Raw genomic sequence first — 19,728 nt, forward strand, 5'->3', positions numbered from 1 at the left:
TGCGAAGAAAAAACAATAATAAGGAACAAATTTGAATTTTTCATTTTTTTGCCTCCTTACATTTTGCCATCATGAAATTTGTCTCCCTCAAAAGCAGCTCAAGAATCAACTTGGCATAGCAAAAATCTTACATCTTTATTTCTCAAGGCATTGACTGCAAAGATGTCAGGATTTGCATTCTAGGGACCTTCTTTAAAATTATTGATACCATGCATCGAGTGGGGTGTTTAATACTATGGTAGTACTTTACTTAGAAGTGCAATTTTATCAATTCAAGCACACAATAATAATAATTCTAGCCAAAAAATAAATAAATAAATAAAAGTTTTTGTTTGCCATTTAAATTAAAACATCTGAAAAACAAAAGATTAAAATTATGGACTATCTCGGAATTTATGAACAGAAATGCCTTAAATTATTAAAGAATTCTTCAACAGCATAAATTGACTTATAAAAACAACTAAATATATGCGACATGCGTATCACATCACCTTTCTAATGCTTGTACAGTTAATCAACATTCTAAGAGCAAATTCTTCAAATTCTTACAACCAAACACTTTTCAGCCGTCCTCCCACACAAGTTATCTTTGGAACATCCGGATGCAAAACAGTGATAAATACTCCTAAAATAACAAATCTGGCCTGGCGCACATGGAATGCATAACATTGCGTCATTCTCGCTATTTTAAGTTATTTTACTAGAACAATCAAAACAATGATTACTTTAATATTTGTAAGAATATGCGAGAGAATTCAATAATTCTGTTCGCGAAATTTAAATTTTGAAGAAGGTGAATATGCAAATTATGAGATTACATTAATTTGTAACTTTGAACAAATAAGTACCTGTTGAATCAGAAATCTGAATCATATCCGTCAAATTTACTGAAAATCTCTGCAGGTTAGGATCTGCATCTCCAAGGCATGCTGATGTTAAATGTTTTCGATAACTTTGCTCAAGAAGTTGTGATACTTCGGCAGAATAAGAACACCATTTTCCAGTTTTGTTCAATCGTTCCCAAACTATCATCACCCATTCTTCGTTATCGGTCATATTAAATTTTGACAAACACAAAGGTAACTTTTACACGCTGTATTAGCCACAACACACATTCAAAGATGTTGATTTCCTCAAGGAAAAATTTGACGTCATGAAAATCTGCAATGGGGAAAACTGGTTTTTGTTTTTTCTTGTTTGAGGTTTGGTAATATGCGTTCATAAGCGCTTGAGTGAGTCACTTCAACATGTGACAAGTCTTGTTGGTCCAGTGTTTCGATTGCAATTGCATTGCTACATTAGCTCGAGAATGAACTAAATGCTCATAGTAGCGTGATCATAAGCTCTGATGCAAAGAAGAAATTGAATCAAATTGATCATTTCATTTACATTGGATATGTTAAAGGGAATTGAAATATCACTTAGAACAAAATAAAACACAAAACGATTCATTTCTAATGAACTTGACCCACTCGCCGAACAAATTATGAGAAGGAGATGCTGTTGCCTAAAATGCTGTGTTTGATAATGGAAAATTTTGGGACTTTTTGTAAAAAAATTTAGGGGAAAACTTTATTTGCTATTGATTGATTAGAATCTTCCAAATTTTCAGTTCATTTCAGTTGTCCCCCAAAAAGACCCCCCCCCCCCCATGTGAGCACCTCTGTTTTAAGTAATTAAACAAAAAACACAAGTTCAACAAAATGAATCATGAAACTAGATACTTTTTAATCATATTTTATGTCTAGGCAATCAGTTACTCTTTGATAATAAGTGGGGAAAAAAAATCAGTTAGTTACAAACTATCAAATTTAACTTCATTTTAACACAGAGTTTTTTCACTTCAAGAGGAAAGAATTTTTCTTCTGAAAACTAAATATTTTAAATTTTAAGCTTATGAAGGGAATGTTTTAACCAGGGGCCGACCAAAGTTTTTGTGGACGTAGGACACAAATTTTACTTGGTGCCTCCCCTTCCTGCAAATATTACATAGGAAATTTTAGTTTCTAAATTTAATGCATCATGCAAAATTTGAAAAAGCGAAAACTAGACTTGGTGCCTCAGCCTGTGCCCAGGGGCGTGCTTAGAGTTTTAGCGACCCTGAGTGAAATTTGTTTTAATATTTGATAAATAATCATTTTTGTTATTTATTTATTCTATCCTGAAACATTAACACATTTCATAATCACACACTACAACGCGCACTAATCCCAGCTCATAAAAATCGCCAATTATTTTGAAATTTTATTATAAAATTGCTATATTATGTGAATGAAAAAAAATGGACAAAAAGATATTTGCTGAAAACAACATTTATTTTGAAAAAAGAAAACTCTAGACTTTCTGTAAGCAACAGTTAAAACAATGACACTGCGATGAAGCATATGAAACCTTGCAAAGTGATTCACAAAAATCCAAAGCACTAAAGGAATTTATTGCATGATAATTTACAATTTTCTCACTAAAAATTAAAAGTTAGAAATTTCTCTTGAAAGTAAAAATGTGAAAATAAATAAATAAACATAAAAAGACAAACTTTCTATCTCTTATCCTTTCAGAATACAATCCTGAACGCTAAGTGGCACTATGTCAAAAAAAAAAAAAAATTTATTCTTAAAATATATTAGCGACCCTGTGCGGCCGCACAGTTTGCCACCCCCTAAGCATGGCCTTGCCCGTGCTCCATGTGCCTAAACCTTAATCTCTGCCTAGTTTTAGCTGTACAACTTGCATTGAATAGCAACCCCTCTCCCCCCAAAAAATGTCCAGAAATATCTACAATAAGATGTTTTTAACATTGTGGAATGGAACTCTGCTTTAAATTAAACAAATCGGGGAGTATATAACATATAGTGATTTAGGTAGGCGTATTGTGCTACATCCTAAGGCGGTAGATTTTAGGAGCAGCAACCAGCAAAATGTAAGGAGGCAAAAAAAGAAAACTTAAATTTGTTCATTAGTTTTTTTTTTTTTTTGCAGCTCAAATTGCAACAATATGCAAGTTTTTTTGGATAATTAAAAAAAAACATCTATATATTATTAAGTATAGGGGACATTGCTTGGAGTGTCAAAACTACTAGAGCCAAATTGCATAGGCAGCCAAATTTGATATTTTCACCCAGACTAGGATTATATTGTTATAGGGGGGAGTGTCTCACTCACCAAGAATACCAAATATCTGCCATCGATAAATTAAGGTGACTGAAATATTGTCATATTAGCTATATATTATCCACTTAGGTAAATTTCACGAAAAGTTAAATCTGCAAGCAATGAATAATAGTAAATATTAATGTGTAAAACTGTTCTATGCATTAAAGGAACAAGTAAATACTTAAGCTAAAGCCAGACAAAACAAAGAACAACCAGACCCAAAAGACTTTTTACAAAACCGTCCCACCTATTATGTTTACCGGGTTATCCTATCCCCAAGAAACTCTCCCCCCCCCCCTCTTTCATGCCCAAGGCTATCTACATAAGCAAATGTAATAACAACCGAACAAATCCTATGAGGCAATTAAAAAAATTACTTTCATACTTCTAGATTACGAAGAACCTCTCCTTTTGAGCAACATAGAGCTATGCAATTAAAATAGTAGATAGTATTTGAAATTTATGTGTATGTATTTGTACTTTTTTTTTCTTTTAGCTTCATCATTGTCATCACTCCCTCCCTTAAAGCTGAAAACTAAGCTGCAATTAAAATAAAAAAAATTCTAGCGCAAACGCCACTGCTCAACATGATTCTGAAGTAATTGCAGAAGCTCATCTTTCAGGAAAGATCACTAAAATCCACTTGTGCTGTAGAACCAATACAATAGAATCTCATTAATCCAACTTCCATTAAAATTATTCAGTACTAGCTGCATGGCCGGGTATAACTCGAAAATAAAAGTTTTGTCAAGTGACGCATGTTCAATTTGGCTTAAACAAAAGAAAAAAATAATAAGTGCAAAATTTCCTGTCAACATGTGAAGAAGAGCAATGAAATATCACAAAATGTAAATTCAACACCTCTTTGCATTTTTAATGTACCAAAAATTCAGTCATTATTATTAATTGGTGTAAACATTCCGTATCAGATTGTCTGACGGAAACCCATCTATGAGAATTCCTGAGCATCAAGGACCTCAGTGCCAAATTTGAAAAGGATCTGACATATATTGAATTTAGAAAAGGAACATATAAACACCCACATAGAACCACTTTTTAAGCACTTTTATTATACAGTAGAATACCTTTATAACGCCGACCTATATAACGCAATTCTCTATAAGCCGCACAACTTTTCAGAAGTGAAACAATTGGTTTTGAAGTTTAAAAAATCCCTTTGTTTTGCTTTGCAAACCTAAAAATTGTCAGGCAAATTAAATTTTGAAACAGTTTTTCATCTTTCCATCTTCATTCAAAGCTTTTAGATGAAAATTAGTACTCACAGTAAACAGAAAATACCAGATAGCTCTTGAAAATGCAACTGTTATGCAAACAATGAAGCTAGCAGAAGTGCAAGATAATTCACTTTCTTTTGATTGTGAAACACATTTATTTGTGAATAACTAATGGTAATGTTAGTGCTTTAATACTCATTGCAGATAAAACTCATTCTGAAGTGCTAAGATATAGATATATTTTGAATATTAGTTTAAAAATTTGTGAAATGTTCTATATAGTGCAAAAACCTGTATAATGCAAAAGCTCTGGTCCCAAGGTGTGCGTTATAACAGTCTTCTACTGTACTTGGCCTGATTGTCACGGAGAAATCTGAGGCCTGGTTCTGCTTATATCTCTGCAACAAGGTCATTTAGAGACTTTGGGAGTACCCTAAATGATACTAAATCTTAAGGTACAACTTTGGGCTGAAAAATTAAAATTCTAAAATAAAATTATTATTTCAGTTAGGATGGAAAACAGCAAATTTCATATAATTTCCCTATTAAATGTTTAAATATAAAACATATTGTTACAAATTTTGTTGCCTTGCAACAGTAATGTTAAAAGCAATCATAATGAAAATTTTGAATCAAGGCTTCTCTGAAGCAAGCATGAAATTAGGAAGCATAAATTCTGGAGAGGAACAAGGATTAAATTTTAGTGCCAACTGTTTAAAGTTTTAGACACGTATATAGATTTTCCCCTTTTAGTACCGAGCATTTATATGAAAAAAATAAGGTGAAGTTTCGTGAGGGTAAAATTATTCTCTTTCTGAAATACATTTACACCAAAAAGAATAAAATAACAGAATTTTTTTAAAAATACCAAGCACTTTTCATAATGCACTCAAAAGAACAAAATAACTTTTCTGGGTCAGAAAAGACAATTTAAGAATTCCTGTAAGTTTCGAAAATTTCAAGAAAATGACACCATAAACGAAGAAAAGTATGGTTCTAGTCATTTCAAACCAAACTTTGCCAATAAAAAAATATGCGTGTTTCAACACTCAAAGTTATGATTGAAAGTTGGATAATGATAAGAAATTCTCTTCATGACTTGAGCCGCACTTTTCTTCGTTTGTGGTGTCATTTTCTTGGAATTTTCGAAAACTACAGGAATTCTTACATTGTCCTTTCTAACCCAGAAAAGTTATTTTGTCCTTTTGAGTGCATTATGAAAAGTACTTGGTATTTAAAAAAATCTGTTATATACATATAAAACAAAAAAGAAGGATAACATTTCAGGCATGGGTTTGGGTTAAAATCTTTTAGATTTTCTGAAAAGTAAATTTTTTTCAGCAACCTCTCTTATACAATCGTAACAGACAAATAATTCACCATTTAAGTTTCCATCTTTGAGAAGTCAATCTGGATTATTCAATAATAAAAATAAAAAGATTATGCTGTATTGATAGCAGATGATAGAGATGGGAATGGTCGGAAAAGCACTGGAAAGTTTGGGGAAAAGTATTTTTTCATTTTTTAATGAAGGAGTTTTTTTTTTTTTTTCCACTCGGGGGGGAAAACATTAAAAAAATTTCTAACACAAAATTATGCATTCAGAAATTCTTAATTCTTGCACTTGAAAATGCTTTTTTTTTGTTTAAATATTTTTTATTATGTCCAGTTCCCTACATTTTTAACTTTTTTAACGCTATCTCTAATATCAGTTAGTGGAAATGTTTAAGTGAGAATTTAATATATTTTCATATAATGTATATATATATGTACTATACACACACATATATATATATATATAAACACAAGAAAAATTTTTTTTAAAGAAAATATAACTTTGTGAACTAATTTTATTTAACAATTTATGAAAATCACATTTTGCTAAAAATTAATGGCTGATCGATGATTTGACTAATTCAGATAATTTTTGATGTTGTGAACAAAAAAAAACGCCAATGTTTTTTTTTTCTTTTTTTAACCAGCAAAATTTTTGTGTAAAAGAAAAAATAACATGGATTCTGTGTATTTTTTATGGTTTCATCATTTTTAATGTTTTCTAAGAAAAGAGAGCTATAAAATATATTAGAATTCCCAAAAAATAATTTTTTCCATCTTTTCCAGAAAAAAAAACAGGATGTAACTTTTTTTTGCCCCTCCCCCCCAATTTCTGGAAATTTTACTTCTCTAGTAGCATATAAATGTTAATTAAAAAGTTTCATGATTTTAATTTTACCACAATCCCAAACATCTTTTATCAATTTAGTTCTAAATCTTCATAAACCTTAGGAAAAATATAAGTAAGAATTAATGTAGAATTTTGTTTGAAATGACTTGGATTAACTAGAGTGAAATTTTTGAGTGAGAGTGACAAAATGATGAACATGAAAATCCTCTACTACAGAACATGAAATTTTGGGAGACAAACTAGACTCGACAGTGTTTTAGCACATCTGCAGCAGCGTAATACACACTTCTTAACACCTTCGATATCATCATAACTTAAGTGTCAAGAGATGTAGCCGTCGAGTCTCGTTTGATCCTTCCCATATAAGAAAAGTTGAAAATGGTTTAAACAAAATTTTATACCAAATTTACCCAAGTGGTAGAATTACACTAGGAGATCGAACGGAGAGTTTTACAGAAAATAATTAAGTCAGATGTCAAAATGGAGCGCAATACATTAAACACGAAACTATCTATAGCAGGGCTTCCTAAACTGTGGTCCGTGGACCGGACCCCTTGGGGGTCTGCCACACACTTCGGGAATTTTTTTAAAACACATTAAGTGATTAAGCAATAAATAAATACCTTTGTGCCTAGGAATAACAGGAAATATCCATTGTTGTTAAGCACAAATAAGCAGATTACAGAATACATGTGTTTCAGGTAATTCAAAGGTGTAAGCTTCTAGATGTAAAGGCTACTTTTTGGCTTTTACTGGATAACTAGCTAGTAAAAGCCAAAGAAAAGCCAAATCTAGAAGCTCACACCTTTGAATTGAAAAAGGGGTTCCTTGAAACCCCCAAACACGTGTATTCTGTAATCTGCTTATTTGTGCTACACAACAATGGATATTTCTTGTTACACGTTAAGTGATATTCAAATAATGCTCTTATATTCGAAAACCAGAATTTTCATCTTCAAAGTATGGAATTGTCCTTTGAACACTTCTTCCTGACATCTCTAGAAATAGTGCTCTAAGATCATGCCAGAGAAAGCGTTCAAATTGCCTGAATGTGCACTAAAATGTGTCTCGAATTTGCTCCGTTAAAAAGAAATTACTGAAATGTGTTTTAAATTTAATCTGAATGTGACATGCTTGGGATATTTGTTAAACTTAAAATTAGAAACACGTTTGAGAACAGATTGGGAACAAACACATTTGGACAACTTGAGAAATCATTGCATTCTTTCGTACAAATATACTTTCAACACCTTTCTTTAAATTGTATCTCTCAATATGATACAACCAGAAATTTTGTTGCAATGAATCGCTGTCTGTTAGCATCGAGGAAGTCGAAGGTGTCTTTTTGTTCATACTATGGTAGGCGACTTCGACTTATCGAGTTACGTTAGCAAGGAAACGAAAATCTAACGACAATCATGAAATAAAATTCGGCTTTTTTTGACTCTACGAAAGTCAGCTAATTGAAAATAAATGATTTATAGTTCCCTATTCAATTAGATGAGAATAAAGATTCACTTCGGCTTATCGAAGTTTTACTGTACTTGCTGCTCCCCCTCCCAAGATAAACGAATTTCATGACGCTCAAAAGAGATGTAGAAGAAATTCTAAAAATGCAATTTTAGAATAACTTTGGTGACACAAAGGAAAAGAAATAGGTTCTGGACCCTCTTTCTTTGAATACATCTCTATATTTCATTTCTTTTCAATGAAAATGGTGTAGTCGCTCTCCTCCCTCCCATTGCATGTGTTACTCAGATACCTAGTTATGAGTTAAGTGATAAAAATCAATTGCTCTTATTCCCCCTGAAAAAATTTCCGGATCCACCATTGGCTGAGCATTGCTTGACTTTTATCTTGACTCCTGATTTTTCAGACATTTGTTAAAATCTAGAAAGGAAGGTAATAAGTACATCAGCATTGCTTAGCTAATGCAAGTTTTCAAAATCTATCTAAAGAATCGGCATTTTCATGCAGATGAACTCGGGGGGGGGGGGGGTAGAAGGGACACCTGTTAGCTCTGACCCAAACCTGAAGGCTGCCCGGGATTTTTAAAATGAGGGGTGAAACATATGTAACTATATTGGGTTGAACAATATGAAGGTGGGCCCGTAAAATTCATTTGTGACGAGGCCTAAAATTTCTGTGCACGCCCCTGGATGAACTTATTCCCGTCTTCCTACCATATGATAAAAAAGTGCATTTTTATTTATCTCTTTAAATTGATGAAGACTGGTTTTTGTTGTTTCCTGATAAAATGTGCATAGGACGGGCCTGCATCCTACACATTTGCTACTTTTTTAACACCTGCATTCATTTGCCATTATTGATTGAAAGTTACTTATTGATACTATTTGTATTGAACAGCAAGCAGAGGTGCCCGGATAGGTCACTGTGACCTCCCAAAAAGTTCCTTATTTGGCAGAAGTTGGAGCTCTATTCAGCAAAACTATCATCTTTTGGAGAAATTTGGAGCTCCATTACACAAATTGAGACTTCCGGTCTCCCAAAAATTAAAATTCGGGGCGAACCTGATAGCAAGTGACTCCAAAATAGACCCAAAAAGAAATTGCCGGCATAAATGTAAAAGAATATGAAAAGACTATAATTTTCAATTCAGTATCCCACTATCTGAACATAAAGAGTTTTAAAATGGTTATTTCACTCACCATATCACTTAAAATATAAAATTTACAAGAAAAGCAAAAAACTTAGATTTGAGCTTATCTAGCTGAATGTAAAAAAAATCTCTCTTTTCTGAGAAACAAAGTTTTCATTTCAAGCCACCAATAAAAATCTTATTTTTTGACAAACATACCTCTCTGAAACTTATCTGCCGTGCCAAAATCAGCATCCCTGTAGGATACAAATCGGAGTTCTACCTTTGTAAGCATGAAAATCCATATTCAAATTGCATAGTCGTCACCATCTGTCCAATCCTCTACATGCAATCCACATGAACAGAACTTATAATACTATCATTATGGACTGTTCAATAAAGCATTCATGTTGAGTTTACAACTTCTCAAGAAAGTCACTTAGTTAATCATAAAAATTCTGTCATTAGCAAGGATAAAAACTTGAGATGCAGCAATGATGGGCCACTCTAGAGATTAATAATCTGCAGAATTATTTTTAAAATTAAGATTGCTTAAAGTATGCCTAGAACAAAAAAAAAGCTGAATATATGCAATTTCAATACAAAATTGTTAATTTATATTTTAAAAAAATATTTATTAAATTTAAAAGTGTATATTTAAAGGGGATATCAGCTGGTATTTCCGTTGCCTCAAAGCAACAGTTGGATATCTTATTGTTGCTCCAAGATAATAATACACTGTAGATTTATATTCTTTCAACTTTTGAGGGAATATTTCAATTGAACCAAAATTTCTTCATTCACTCATACATATATTTAAGACATGCATTTTGGTTTCTTTTTTTAAAAAATTTTACATAAAACATTTTTATTAACATATACTGCTTAATAAATATTATTGAAAATGTATAATCTTTTAATTTTTTTTTTGCGAAAATCGATGAAGATATGCTACAAAATTTTTCTACTTTAAAATGGTATCGCATACATTAAACACACATGTAAATGCTGCACACATCTAATTTGTTAATTCCAGTACATCCTCACCTATCCAGACTTACTGGGACAATCTAGATGTTCAAAAATCTGGGTGTAATAAGAAAGAAACAAATCCTTAAATAAGCAGACTCACCATTATTTATGACAAATATCATATTTTGCAGCAAAATTACAGAGAATTTTTAAAAAGACATCAAAAAATAAGTTTCCTACATAATTTCTAAAATGAGAATTGGTTCAGTCTTCTAGTTCTAATAAAGTAAGGTCAATCAAACACTTCATGATTATAGTTCAGCTGCAATAATGTTTGTTAGATGACCATAATTTACTGCACAGCAAATGCAGAAGCTGTACATTTACTCCGAATAAAATCGAACATTCAGTTAATTATGCACTTACCATCACAATTGAAAACCATCTGTGTTAACTTTTTAATTCTTTTTTTAAGCTACAAATTGAATCTGGATAAACAAGGTTCTACTGTATTTTTGTCCATTTGCCTGCATGTATGTTGAGATTTACATGAATAACTTTAAACAGCTGTATGTATAATCATTTAAATTTCATACAAATAAAAATTAGAAGTAGTACTATATTCTATTTGTGTCTACCATAGTGTATCGTTTTCTTTTGGCATTCAGACTATTTGAAAACATGCTTTTGTATGAAAAAACCTCCGTATTTAGAACAAAAAAACCTTCGTATTAAAAAAGAAATAGTACATGAAATTATACATTTTGCTATTTTTATGTCATTGTTCCCTAAAATAATAAAAGGTTCATTGAAATAATGACAATAAAACATCAATACCATTTTCTGATTGGGAAATTTATTGATAAATAAAAACACAAGTGCATAATCATAAACTGATCAAAGTATCAAACAAATGCTGAAAAGCAGTTCATTATTAAGTAGAACATAAATTTTTGATCAATCAGAACTTTATCTTCTATAATTCTTTAATTTTAATAATTAATATTCATATTTCTGTATGCCATCTTTTGCAGGCAGGTTAAACATTACTATCGTAAAAATTCAACCATTTTTAAAATCAATGTACCACTACTAAGCATAGAAATTATTTGAAAAGATTTCACAATAGAGTTCTTTTTTTTTTCATTTGTGCTTAATTCATACTATTTTTTGGTAAATATTTTTGATGTGATTAATCACATTCTTTTCGGCATTCATGCCTAAACATCGATAAACCACATAAATACAATGTGTGTAAAAAATTGTACTTACAATTTAATCGAAATTAATAGATGCCATCTACCACATCTATTTCAGCATCTTTTATATAAACATTGGAAAATACCGATCCAAATATTGGTATAATTTATTCACTTAACACTATTTTATACAAGGCACTCAAAGGAATAACTTTAAGACAGATAAAAAAATTAATTTTCATTTACGAACAACACTTCAGCTCCAGAGGTTAACAATGTTCATCAACAAGATAAAATTTTTAATTTAAAAAAAAAAATGTGCCGGATGAAAAAAAGTTGTATTTACAAATGTGTAATCCATACTCCTATGTCAAATTATTAATAATAATACTCTTTGGAATATTTCAAACTTTTAAAGCTTAAGTGATGTAGTATTAGCTCCTTTCCAAATATATAACTATTAAAAGGATGAAAGGGGAGAAAAAATGAACACTGCTATGAAAGAAATAAAAAAGCTAATCTCTCTCTTCTTCCTGGATTACTATGAAAAATAATTTTAACATAAAATGCACTTGTTACTAAGATACAAATTGAAATAAAAAATCAATGAAAATTAAAAGCTAATAACTTGGAACTGAACAGATTTATAGCACTAAGGTTGTATTTCCCATAACAATAGGGGAACCCCTTTGCTCATTAAACTTGAATAGTGCTTTTTAAATGGATATCAAAAATCAACAAATCTCAAAAATAACTCAATAAAAATTGCCAAATCCTATAGGAAAAATAACACAATTGCAGTTTCACTTCATTGTCTCTAACAACATATGCTCAAGGCATGGTAAGAAAGGAACTTTCAATTTCCTCAAGATTCTTGAAATCTGCATGAAGGCAAAATGCAGAAGCTGTTAAATGAAGTGGTTACTTTTCAGCATTTATACATTACATGACACATGAAAAAATCATTTGATATTTCCCTTTTTAACAGATGAATGGCTTCAAAGTTCTCAGTTTATAGCATTACATTTCAAACAGGCAAATACTGAGCAAGTCAGTGCGGACTAAGTGCAGAGATGTTCACCCTTTCCCTGCTAGAAAAATATCACGAAGATAGGAAGATGTTGCACCTTCACTTAATTAAAAAAGACTTGACCATTATTGCATGTTGGGAATGTAACCTATAAAGAATAAGTCCTTTAAGCATTCACTAAGGAGGGGAAATCATTAAAGTCATCAACCCGAGGAGCAGACTGCTGGCCTGGTTGTTTGCCTCTGGGTGGCTCACGATCACCGCGATCACGACCAGCGCCTCGTCCTCCCCGACCACGATCTTCTCTAAAATCACGAGGGCCAGAATCACGACCTCCGCCACCTCTTATTCCACCTCGTCCACCACGGCCTCTTCCTCTAGAACCACGTCTTTCATCGCTGAAATTGATCTGAATATCAAGAAGTTGTCGCTGTTGCCCTTTGCGTGCGTAATCATCATCATCCTCGTCATCTTCATCTTGGTCTTCATCTTCCTCTTTTGGCTTCTTCTTAAGAACATATCCCTTTTTCCACTGCTTGTCATCCTCGCCTTCTCCCGGCTTGCGTAAATTGTACTTGGGAACAATTCTTTTTGCTTCTTGCTCCTTTTTCCACTCATCAAGGGTCATCTGCTTCACAACATCTTCAACACTTTCTTCCACTGGTTCATTCTCCTTAGTATTATCACCGCCTTCCTCGGGAGCAACTTTGCTTTCGTCATCCTTTACCAAACTTTCAGTATTTTGATCTTCATCTGCCCAGTTCAAGGGCTCACGAGGTTTATCTCCACTGGCATCAAATTCTTCCTCATCCCAAGTTTCGCTTCTTTGGCTGATCTCGCCTCTGTAGTCACCCCAGTTGTTTGGTCCAGATCCCTCTCTCTTATCAACAGATCTAACTCCGGTTTTGTCACTTCCACTGTGGCGATCAAATACACGTCGGTTTCTTCCATCAGAATTTCCAAAATATCCCCTTCCACGATCTCCTCTTCCGCCACGACCACGGAACCCACCTCGCCCGCGTCTGAATTCGGGATCTCGTTCTTTTGAATCAGAATTAAAAAATTGGTCATCACGATTTCGGAAGTTTTTCTTCTCTTCTATATCACGTGTATCCTTGCCAAATCGTTCATTTTGTGGTTTTCCTCTACCTTTATTGGCACCATCATTTGTTTCCGTCGTTTTTATTTTAACTGGTACATTTTCAACAGGCTTTTTTGGCGCTACTGTTGATGCCTGCTTCAAAGGTTTTAAAACTTTACCTTTCTCTTTAGGTTGAGTTTTATCAGTCTTCCGTTTCTGCTTTTCCTCTTCTTGTTGCCTCAAGATTTCCAGAGGATCAACATCTTCATCGTAGAATAAGGCATATCTATTTTTCACGCCTATGCCATGTGCTAGCGTGCTTTCCATTTTGCTTGCTTCTACACCTACGCTGTTGCTCAAATACTTATTTTGTATTTTAAGTACAGGTAAACATTCGTCATAAGAAATTAACACCGTTTAAACAGGTTTAATTATACATTAAAGAACAATAAAAGAAATTTTTAAACAGACAGAAGCCTAGTTAAAAGACACAAAAAGTCTTAACAAATAGACTCGCATGAACAAGACAAAATAAACAGTTACAGTTAACGCCAAACCAATAAAATTAGACCTCTGAACTGCGCATTGAAAACACTCCAAAAATGGATAAGTGGTAAATTCTTTTCGATCATTAAATTTGATTAGAAGTTTAAAAGCAATAATTTCAAAGAAAGAGTATAAATTAGAAAATAAGAAATAAAAACGCTTAAAACACAATTTTTTAACGATAATAAGGATGCGTTCGCCGACCTCGACTGCTCAACCAGTGACTAACCGCAGCGTTCTAAGATCTACAGAAATTTAAGCTGGTTGATTGGTTAATTTAAACAAGTGAAATTGTTGACCAGTAATTAGTATTTTTTCACCTGCTTATTATTCGTCTGACATCTTAGCTATCATGTGATCAACCCAGGTGAACAACTTAGTTTAATCGGTTTCTGCGGTATCCATTGATTCTGCTTCACTAGTAAAATAACCATTTAAATATGCATGTGGGCAGTGTCGTTCATTTTAATGATTCGTTCATCAGAGGATTTTAAGTTATTTTTTTTTACCCGTACATTTGAGCTCTTTCATTCGTCTTACACCTTCGTTTAAAAATGTTGCTTCATTCATTTTAAAGTAAGGTGATCTCTCTGCCAGAGTTACTCATAGTTGAGGAGCCTAAAGTGTTTTTGAAGATTTTCTTGAACGCGTTAGATAGACATAGGGGAGATACTTTACATCCTGTCGATTACGTACATCAAATGTTAGCCTTTTTTGTTGGTGGATGCGGCTAGGACAGCCCGTCAATTAGTTTAAAAAAAATTGATCATCAAATTTATTGAAGCGTCAGATTTAGATAAGGTGAGTCAATTACAAACTAAAGAACAGTTAGAGAATCCGACGATCTGAGCGTAACGCAAAAGTGAGGGAGGGTTACAAAGTTGAAATAATAATAATAATAATAATAATAATTAATTTGAATTTTTACATCTTGAATTCAAATTATGTTTTTCGCAATCACGAGTTAGTGTGTTTGTGTGTGGGGGTATGTGTGTGTGGGGGGGGGTGTATGAGTGTGTAGGCATATGTGTTTGTGTCTGTGTGCAGGCATGAATGTGTGGTAGTTGCGTGTATGTGTGTGTTATGTTTTTGTGTGTGTATGTGTAGGTGTCTATATGTATGCATGTGTGTATGTGTGTGTAGGTGCCTGTGTGTGTGTGTAGTTGTGTATGTATGCGCGTGTGTGTAGGATATGGATGCAACCTGGAGACGGCTTTCGCTATAGGAGCAGCATCGTGAGGAGCCGGTCGACGGTGATGCTGCGGAGGGTGGCGGTGGGAAAATAAAATCAAAGGACGCCAAAAACAGTCAAGTGAGAACAATAAGCAATCGTGATTGCTCAAAAATAAAAGTTGTCTGGATATTCTCGAGCGCGGTTTTTTTTAAAATTTTATTTGAAAGGAAATAATGCAAGAATCACGAAACACATATAATCTGCCGATTTCGACATGACGACTATCAAAAATCGGCAGTTACTACTTCTTCGATCAAGGATTTCAGATGTTCTGAAGGAAATACATAAGAGTGCGACTGGAGGACATTTTGGTGCCTTGAAAACCCTCAATAAAGTTCGAGAGCGCTTCTTCTGGAGCAAGGCGAAGGATAACGTGGAGAATTGGTGTCATTCTTGTGACGCCTAAGAAAAGAAGCCGAGGGAAGCTACAGCTGTACAACGTTGGAGCTCCTTTCAAATGAATCGGGATCGACATCTTGCGTCCTTTCCAAGAACTGCGGATGGAAACAAATACATCCTTGTTTCCATTGATTATTTCACCAAATGGCTCGAAGCATTCCCCATTCCAGATCAAGAAGCTACCACCGTAGCAGAGACTCTAGTCCAGCCTCGGATCTCGAGACATGGAACACCTTTAGAATTCATAACGATCAAGGAAGGAATTTCATCTCAGCTGTGTTTAAGGGCCTGTGCCAAATTCTCAAAATTGAGGAAACTAGGACAACACCACTACACCCGCAATTGAATGGTATGATGGAGAGATTTAACCGCGCAATCTTAAATAATCTCTCGCTTATGGTCTCCAGTAGGACTGGGCGATATCAGAATTTTAATTCCGCGATATATCGCTCTCCAAATATCGATATTTTCGATGTATCGATATATTCGCGGAAGAATTCAAAGTTTTCCGGGAGGAAGGGGGGCAAAATTGATAGTTCAGTGCACATTATATTGAACAACAAAAAATACTACAAGTATAATAAATGCAATAGTTTCTCTAATTCAGAACTTTCCTGGAGGGGGGGGGGGAGAGCGTGCAAATAATATAGCTCAATGACAAAAGTGACAATAGCTCAATGACAATAGCATGACGAAAGTGCTTTGCAACGAAAACGTTTAGAGATTCTATTCATTATTTTGTTTAAAGCTTTTAATTTGAGCAGTCTCAATAATTTGAATATACTTAGAACTATGTTTCGTATTGATGTCTTAGTTTATTTTCAATCATTTAATAGCCTTTAGATGAAGACTTTTTACTTCTTAGTTGAGTAACATTAAAGTAAAATACTAGTAATAAATCTTTTTGAAACATTACATCACATTGCAAATTTCATAAATTTGTAACGTTGATAAACACATACAAAATAAACGTTACTTATCATTACTTTTCGTTGCACCCTGCCTTATCTTCGGCAACCTCCGAATCCTAGTGGCCATTTTCAGTAAACATCTTTCTGGTTTGCATGCTGGCTTGCTATGCCGCCAATATGTTATATAGAATTCGAATATAACGAATTATAAAGCAGATTTTAAATACGGTTAAGCCTTTTTACATTATATTTCTTACTAGCTGCATTGTCCGGCTTTGCCCGGTCTACCTTGAAAATAACCATTGTGTCAAGTGAAGTATGTTCAATAACCAGGCTTAAATTAAAGAATAAAAAACCTTCATGCAAAATTTCCCCTCCAATCAATGACGACAGATATTAAAATACTTTTAAGAAATTAAAATAAAATGTGAAAGATGGATTTAAAAAGCGTAACCATGGAAACACAAAGTAAAATAAGTTTAAGGATTGAAAATGAGAAAGATGGAAATAAACAATGGATTCAAAAAGCGTTACCGTGGAAACGCAAAATAAAATGGTTAAAAACTTGAATAGAGAACCGATTTTTGAACTTCATTTAATTCGCTTTTGTAGCTTTTTTTCCAATTGAGATAGAGGGTTAAACTTTCGATCTTAGGTCGAGTTAGATCTGGAGTAAAAAAAGCAGTGCTTTCCAATGGTGTCAAACAGAAAACTGTGGGACAATTCCTTCACTTTTTATGGATGGATTTAATAAAGAAAGTAGTGCCTAAATTTCATCTAAGCCTAAACAAATTCGAGCTAAAAAAGCAAATAACTCCCGCCGTAGAAAGTTGAAACAAATTACGTAGAACGCGGGAAATTCTACTCTTTCCAACGATATATAATATTAATATGTGCAAGTAATTTTTTCTACACCCCCATATTCGGGAATTTATGTGAAAATTGGGCCTAAATTAGAATAAAAAACGAATTATTCATCGAATTTTTTTCGAACTGGTCTGCAAACCTTTTCAGAATTTAAAGGAACGAACTGTGAAACTTTCAGCAAAATCGGCCGGATAGTTCTCAAGTTTTGCGGGTTCAAACACACAGACGCTTTTTGGAGACTTCGTTTTATACTATGTCAAGATATCTATATTTCTTTACCCTATGTTGTTGGCCGATAAGGAAATTAAAAATTAAACGCAATGATTGAAAATGTTTATCGGCCGCCAGTTTTTACTTGTCAACAAATAAAAGACTTGTAATTGATTTTTAATCGTATAAGGCTTTTAAAAGGATTTTCAAGTTTTCCTCTTGTTTCTACATTTGCGATCTAGTCGGTTTTTTTTTAATTTTTAATTTTAGTTACTTGTTAATATCTATGCTAATATTATAAAGAGAGAGGCGGATTTTTGTGTGTTTATATGCTCGAAGTAATCTCCGGAACCACTGCACCTATTTGAAAAATTCCTTCACTATATGAAAGGTGATTTCTTACTGAGTAACATCTATCTATACTAATATTATAAAGAGAGAGGACGAATTTTTGTGTGTTTATATGTTCGAGGGAATCTCCGGAACTATTGCAACTATTTGAAAAATTCCTTCACTGTATGAAAGGTGCCTTCTTACTAAGTAACATAGGCTATAATTCGAAAAAAATCCGATAAATAGTTCTTTTTTTATTCCAATTTAGGCCCAAATTTCACATAAATTCGCGAGTATGGGAGTGAAAAATTACTTGCACACAACTACCCACACATTCATGTCTGCACACAGACACAAACACATATGCCTACTCACACATACACATACCGCGCCCCCACGCACACAAACACTCATACACACAACTACCCACACACTCATGCCTGCACACAGACACAAACACACATGCCTACACACACATACACAAACCCCCTACACACGAACACTCCCCCCCCCCCCACAAACACACACACACTCGTGATTGCGAGAAACATAATTTAAATTCAAGATGAGGAAATTCAGATTAATTTTTCTTTTTCTTTCTTTCTTTTTTTTTTTTTTGAAAAGGTGTGTACGCATTTTATACAAAGAAAACTGATCATTTAACATTAGAGGGGGAGGGGGGCGTCAATTTTTTTTTTTAATTCAACGGACTTCCATTAAATTTTTAGCACGGGCATTGCTGTGCGGGTACTGCTAGTAAAGAGATAAAGGGGATGGATAAATTTCAGCGGAACTGAATTTGTACATTTCACCTCGAAAGCCTCAAAAGCCCATATTAGGGTGAAAATTCTGATAAACGATATATATATGGGCGCAAGCACCTTATCTAAGCATAAAACTTAGTTATCTTTGTTTAAACTTATTATTTTTTTGAATCATACTGTCCTTTTTTTAATGGTCTTGTCCTTTGAATCTTTTGATTCCTGTAATCCAAATCAGAGTATGCCGTACGTTTGGGGGAATAATCATAACGAGAAACAATTGGCTCATATTAAAAATGTTTCGACATATTGATCTAAACAAAGCGTTTTTTTGGTCGTGCCATAACCAATATTGCTGAAGTATACAATCAAATATTTAATTTTTAAACAAAGTAAAACAATTAAATAAAATTGAAAGTTGCATTAGAATGGAAAGAAAAAAAAAAAAAAAACGTGCCCATTTAGAAAAAAATACGTTTTGAAAATGGGAAACAACCCAATTGAGTGTTTGAGATAAGATTCTCGGTTCGAACAAATGGTAAATTTTCGATTTGAATAATTGTGCAGCAGAGTCTCGAAAACTCGAACGAATATTAAAAACTCAGCCACAATCTGCAGGACGGGAAAATACAGCGCGAAACGACTGTTAACCCGGCATTTTCGCAAACTATGCCACTTTTCAACCCACATTAGGTCGAGTTCTCGGGATTCTACTGTGTTCATTTTACATTCATATAGTTTCTTTTACCAAATGAGATCTTTCATCAGTTGACATAATTTCCCCTCAAAGCTAAACTCAAGGGTATTGTTAAAAATATCGTTCGACGTAAAACCACTAGCGTTCTGGGGGAAAAGAAAAGGAAAATTCTGTTGCAATTAACAGTAATAGCTTTTTTTTTTTCAACTTTACTTTAAAAGAAAATCTATAGTTTTCAATAAAATGGAACGCTTATGAAAGAGGGAAGGGGAGGGAGAGGAGCACTAGACCCTCCGTCCGCCTTTATCACCTTCAT

General features: G+C 33.4%; 2 protein-coding genes across 2 annotated transcripts in view; both read right to left on the minus strand.

Annotated features, from left to right (window-relative positions):
* Positions 1–1,186, minus strand: part of LOC129234101 (E3 ubiquitin-protein ligase DTX4-like) — a 60,605-nt gene extending 59,419 nt beyond the window's left edge. The window contains exon 1 of the mRNA XM_054867993.1: positions 849–1,186. Coding sequence (XP_054723968.1) covers positions 849–1,056 — 208 coding nt within the window. The 5' untranslated portion in view covers positions 1,057–1,186. The remainder of the gene's footprint in view (positions 1–848) is intronic.
* Positions 1,187–10,978: 9,792 nt separating this feature from the next.
* Positions 10,979–13,984, minus strand: LOC129223872 (plasminogen activator inhibitor 1 RNA-binding protein-like). Its single transcript, XM_054858244.1, has one exon. The coding sequence runs from the start codon at positions 13,779–13,781 to the stop codon at positions 12,540–12,542; it is 1,242 nt and encodes a 413-aa protein (XP_054714219.1). The 5' UTR covers positions 13,782–13,984; the 3' UTR covers positions 10,979–12,539.
* Positions 13,985–19,728: the final 5,744 nt, after the last annotated feature.

This window comes from Uloborus diversus, chromosome 1 (assembly GCF_026930045.1).
Source record: "Uloborus diversus isolate 005 chromosome 1, Udiv.v.3.1, whole genome shotgun sequence".
NCBI lineage: Eukaryota > Metazoa > Arthropoda > Arachnida > Araneae > Uloboridae > Uloborus > Uloborus diversus.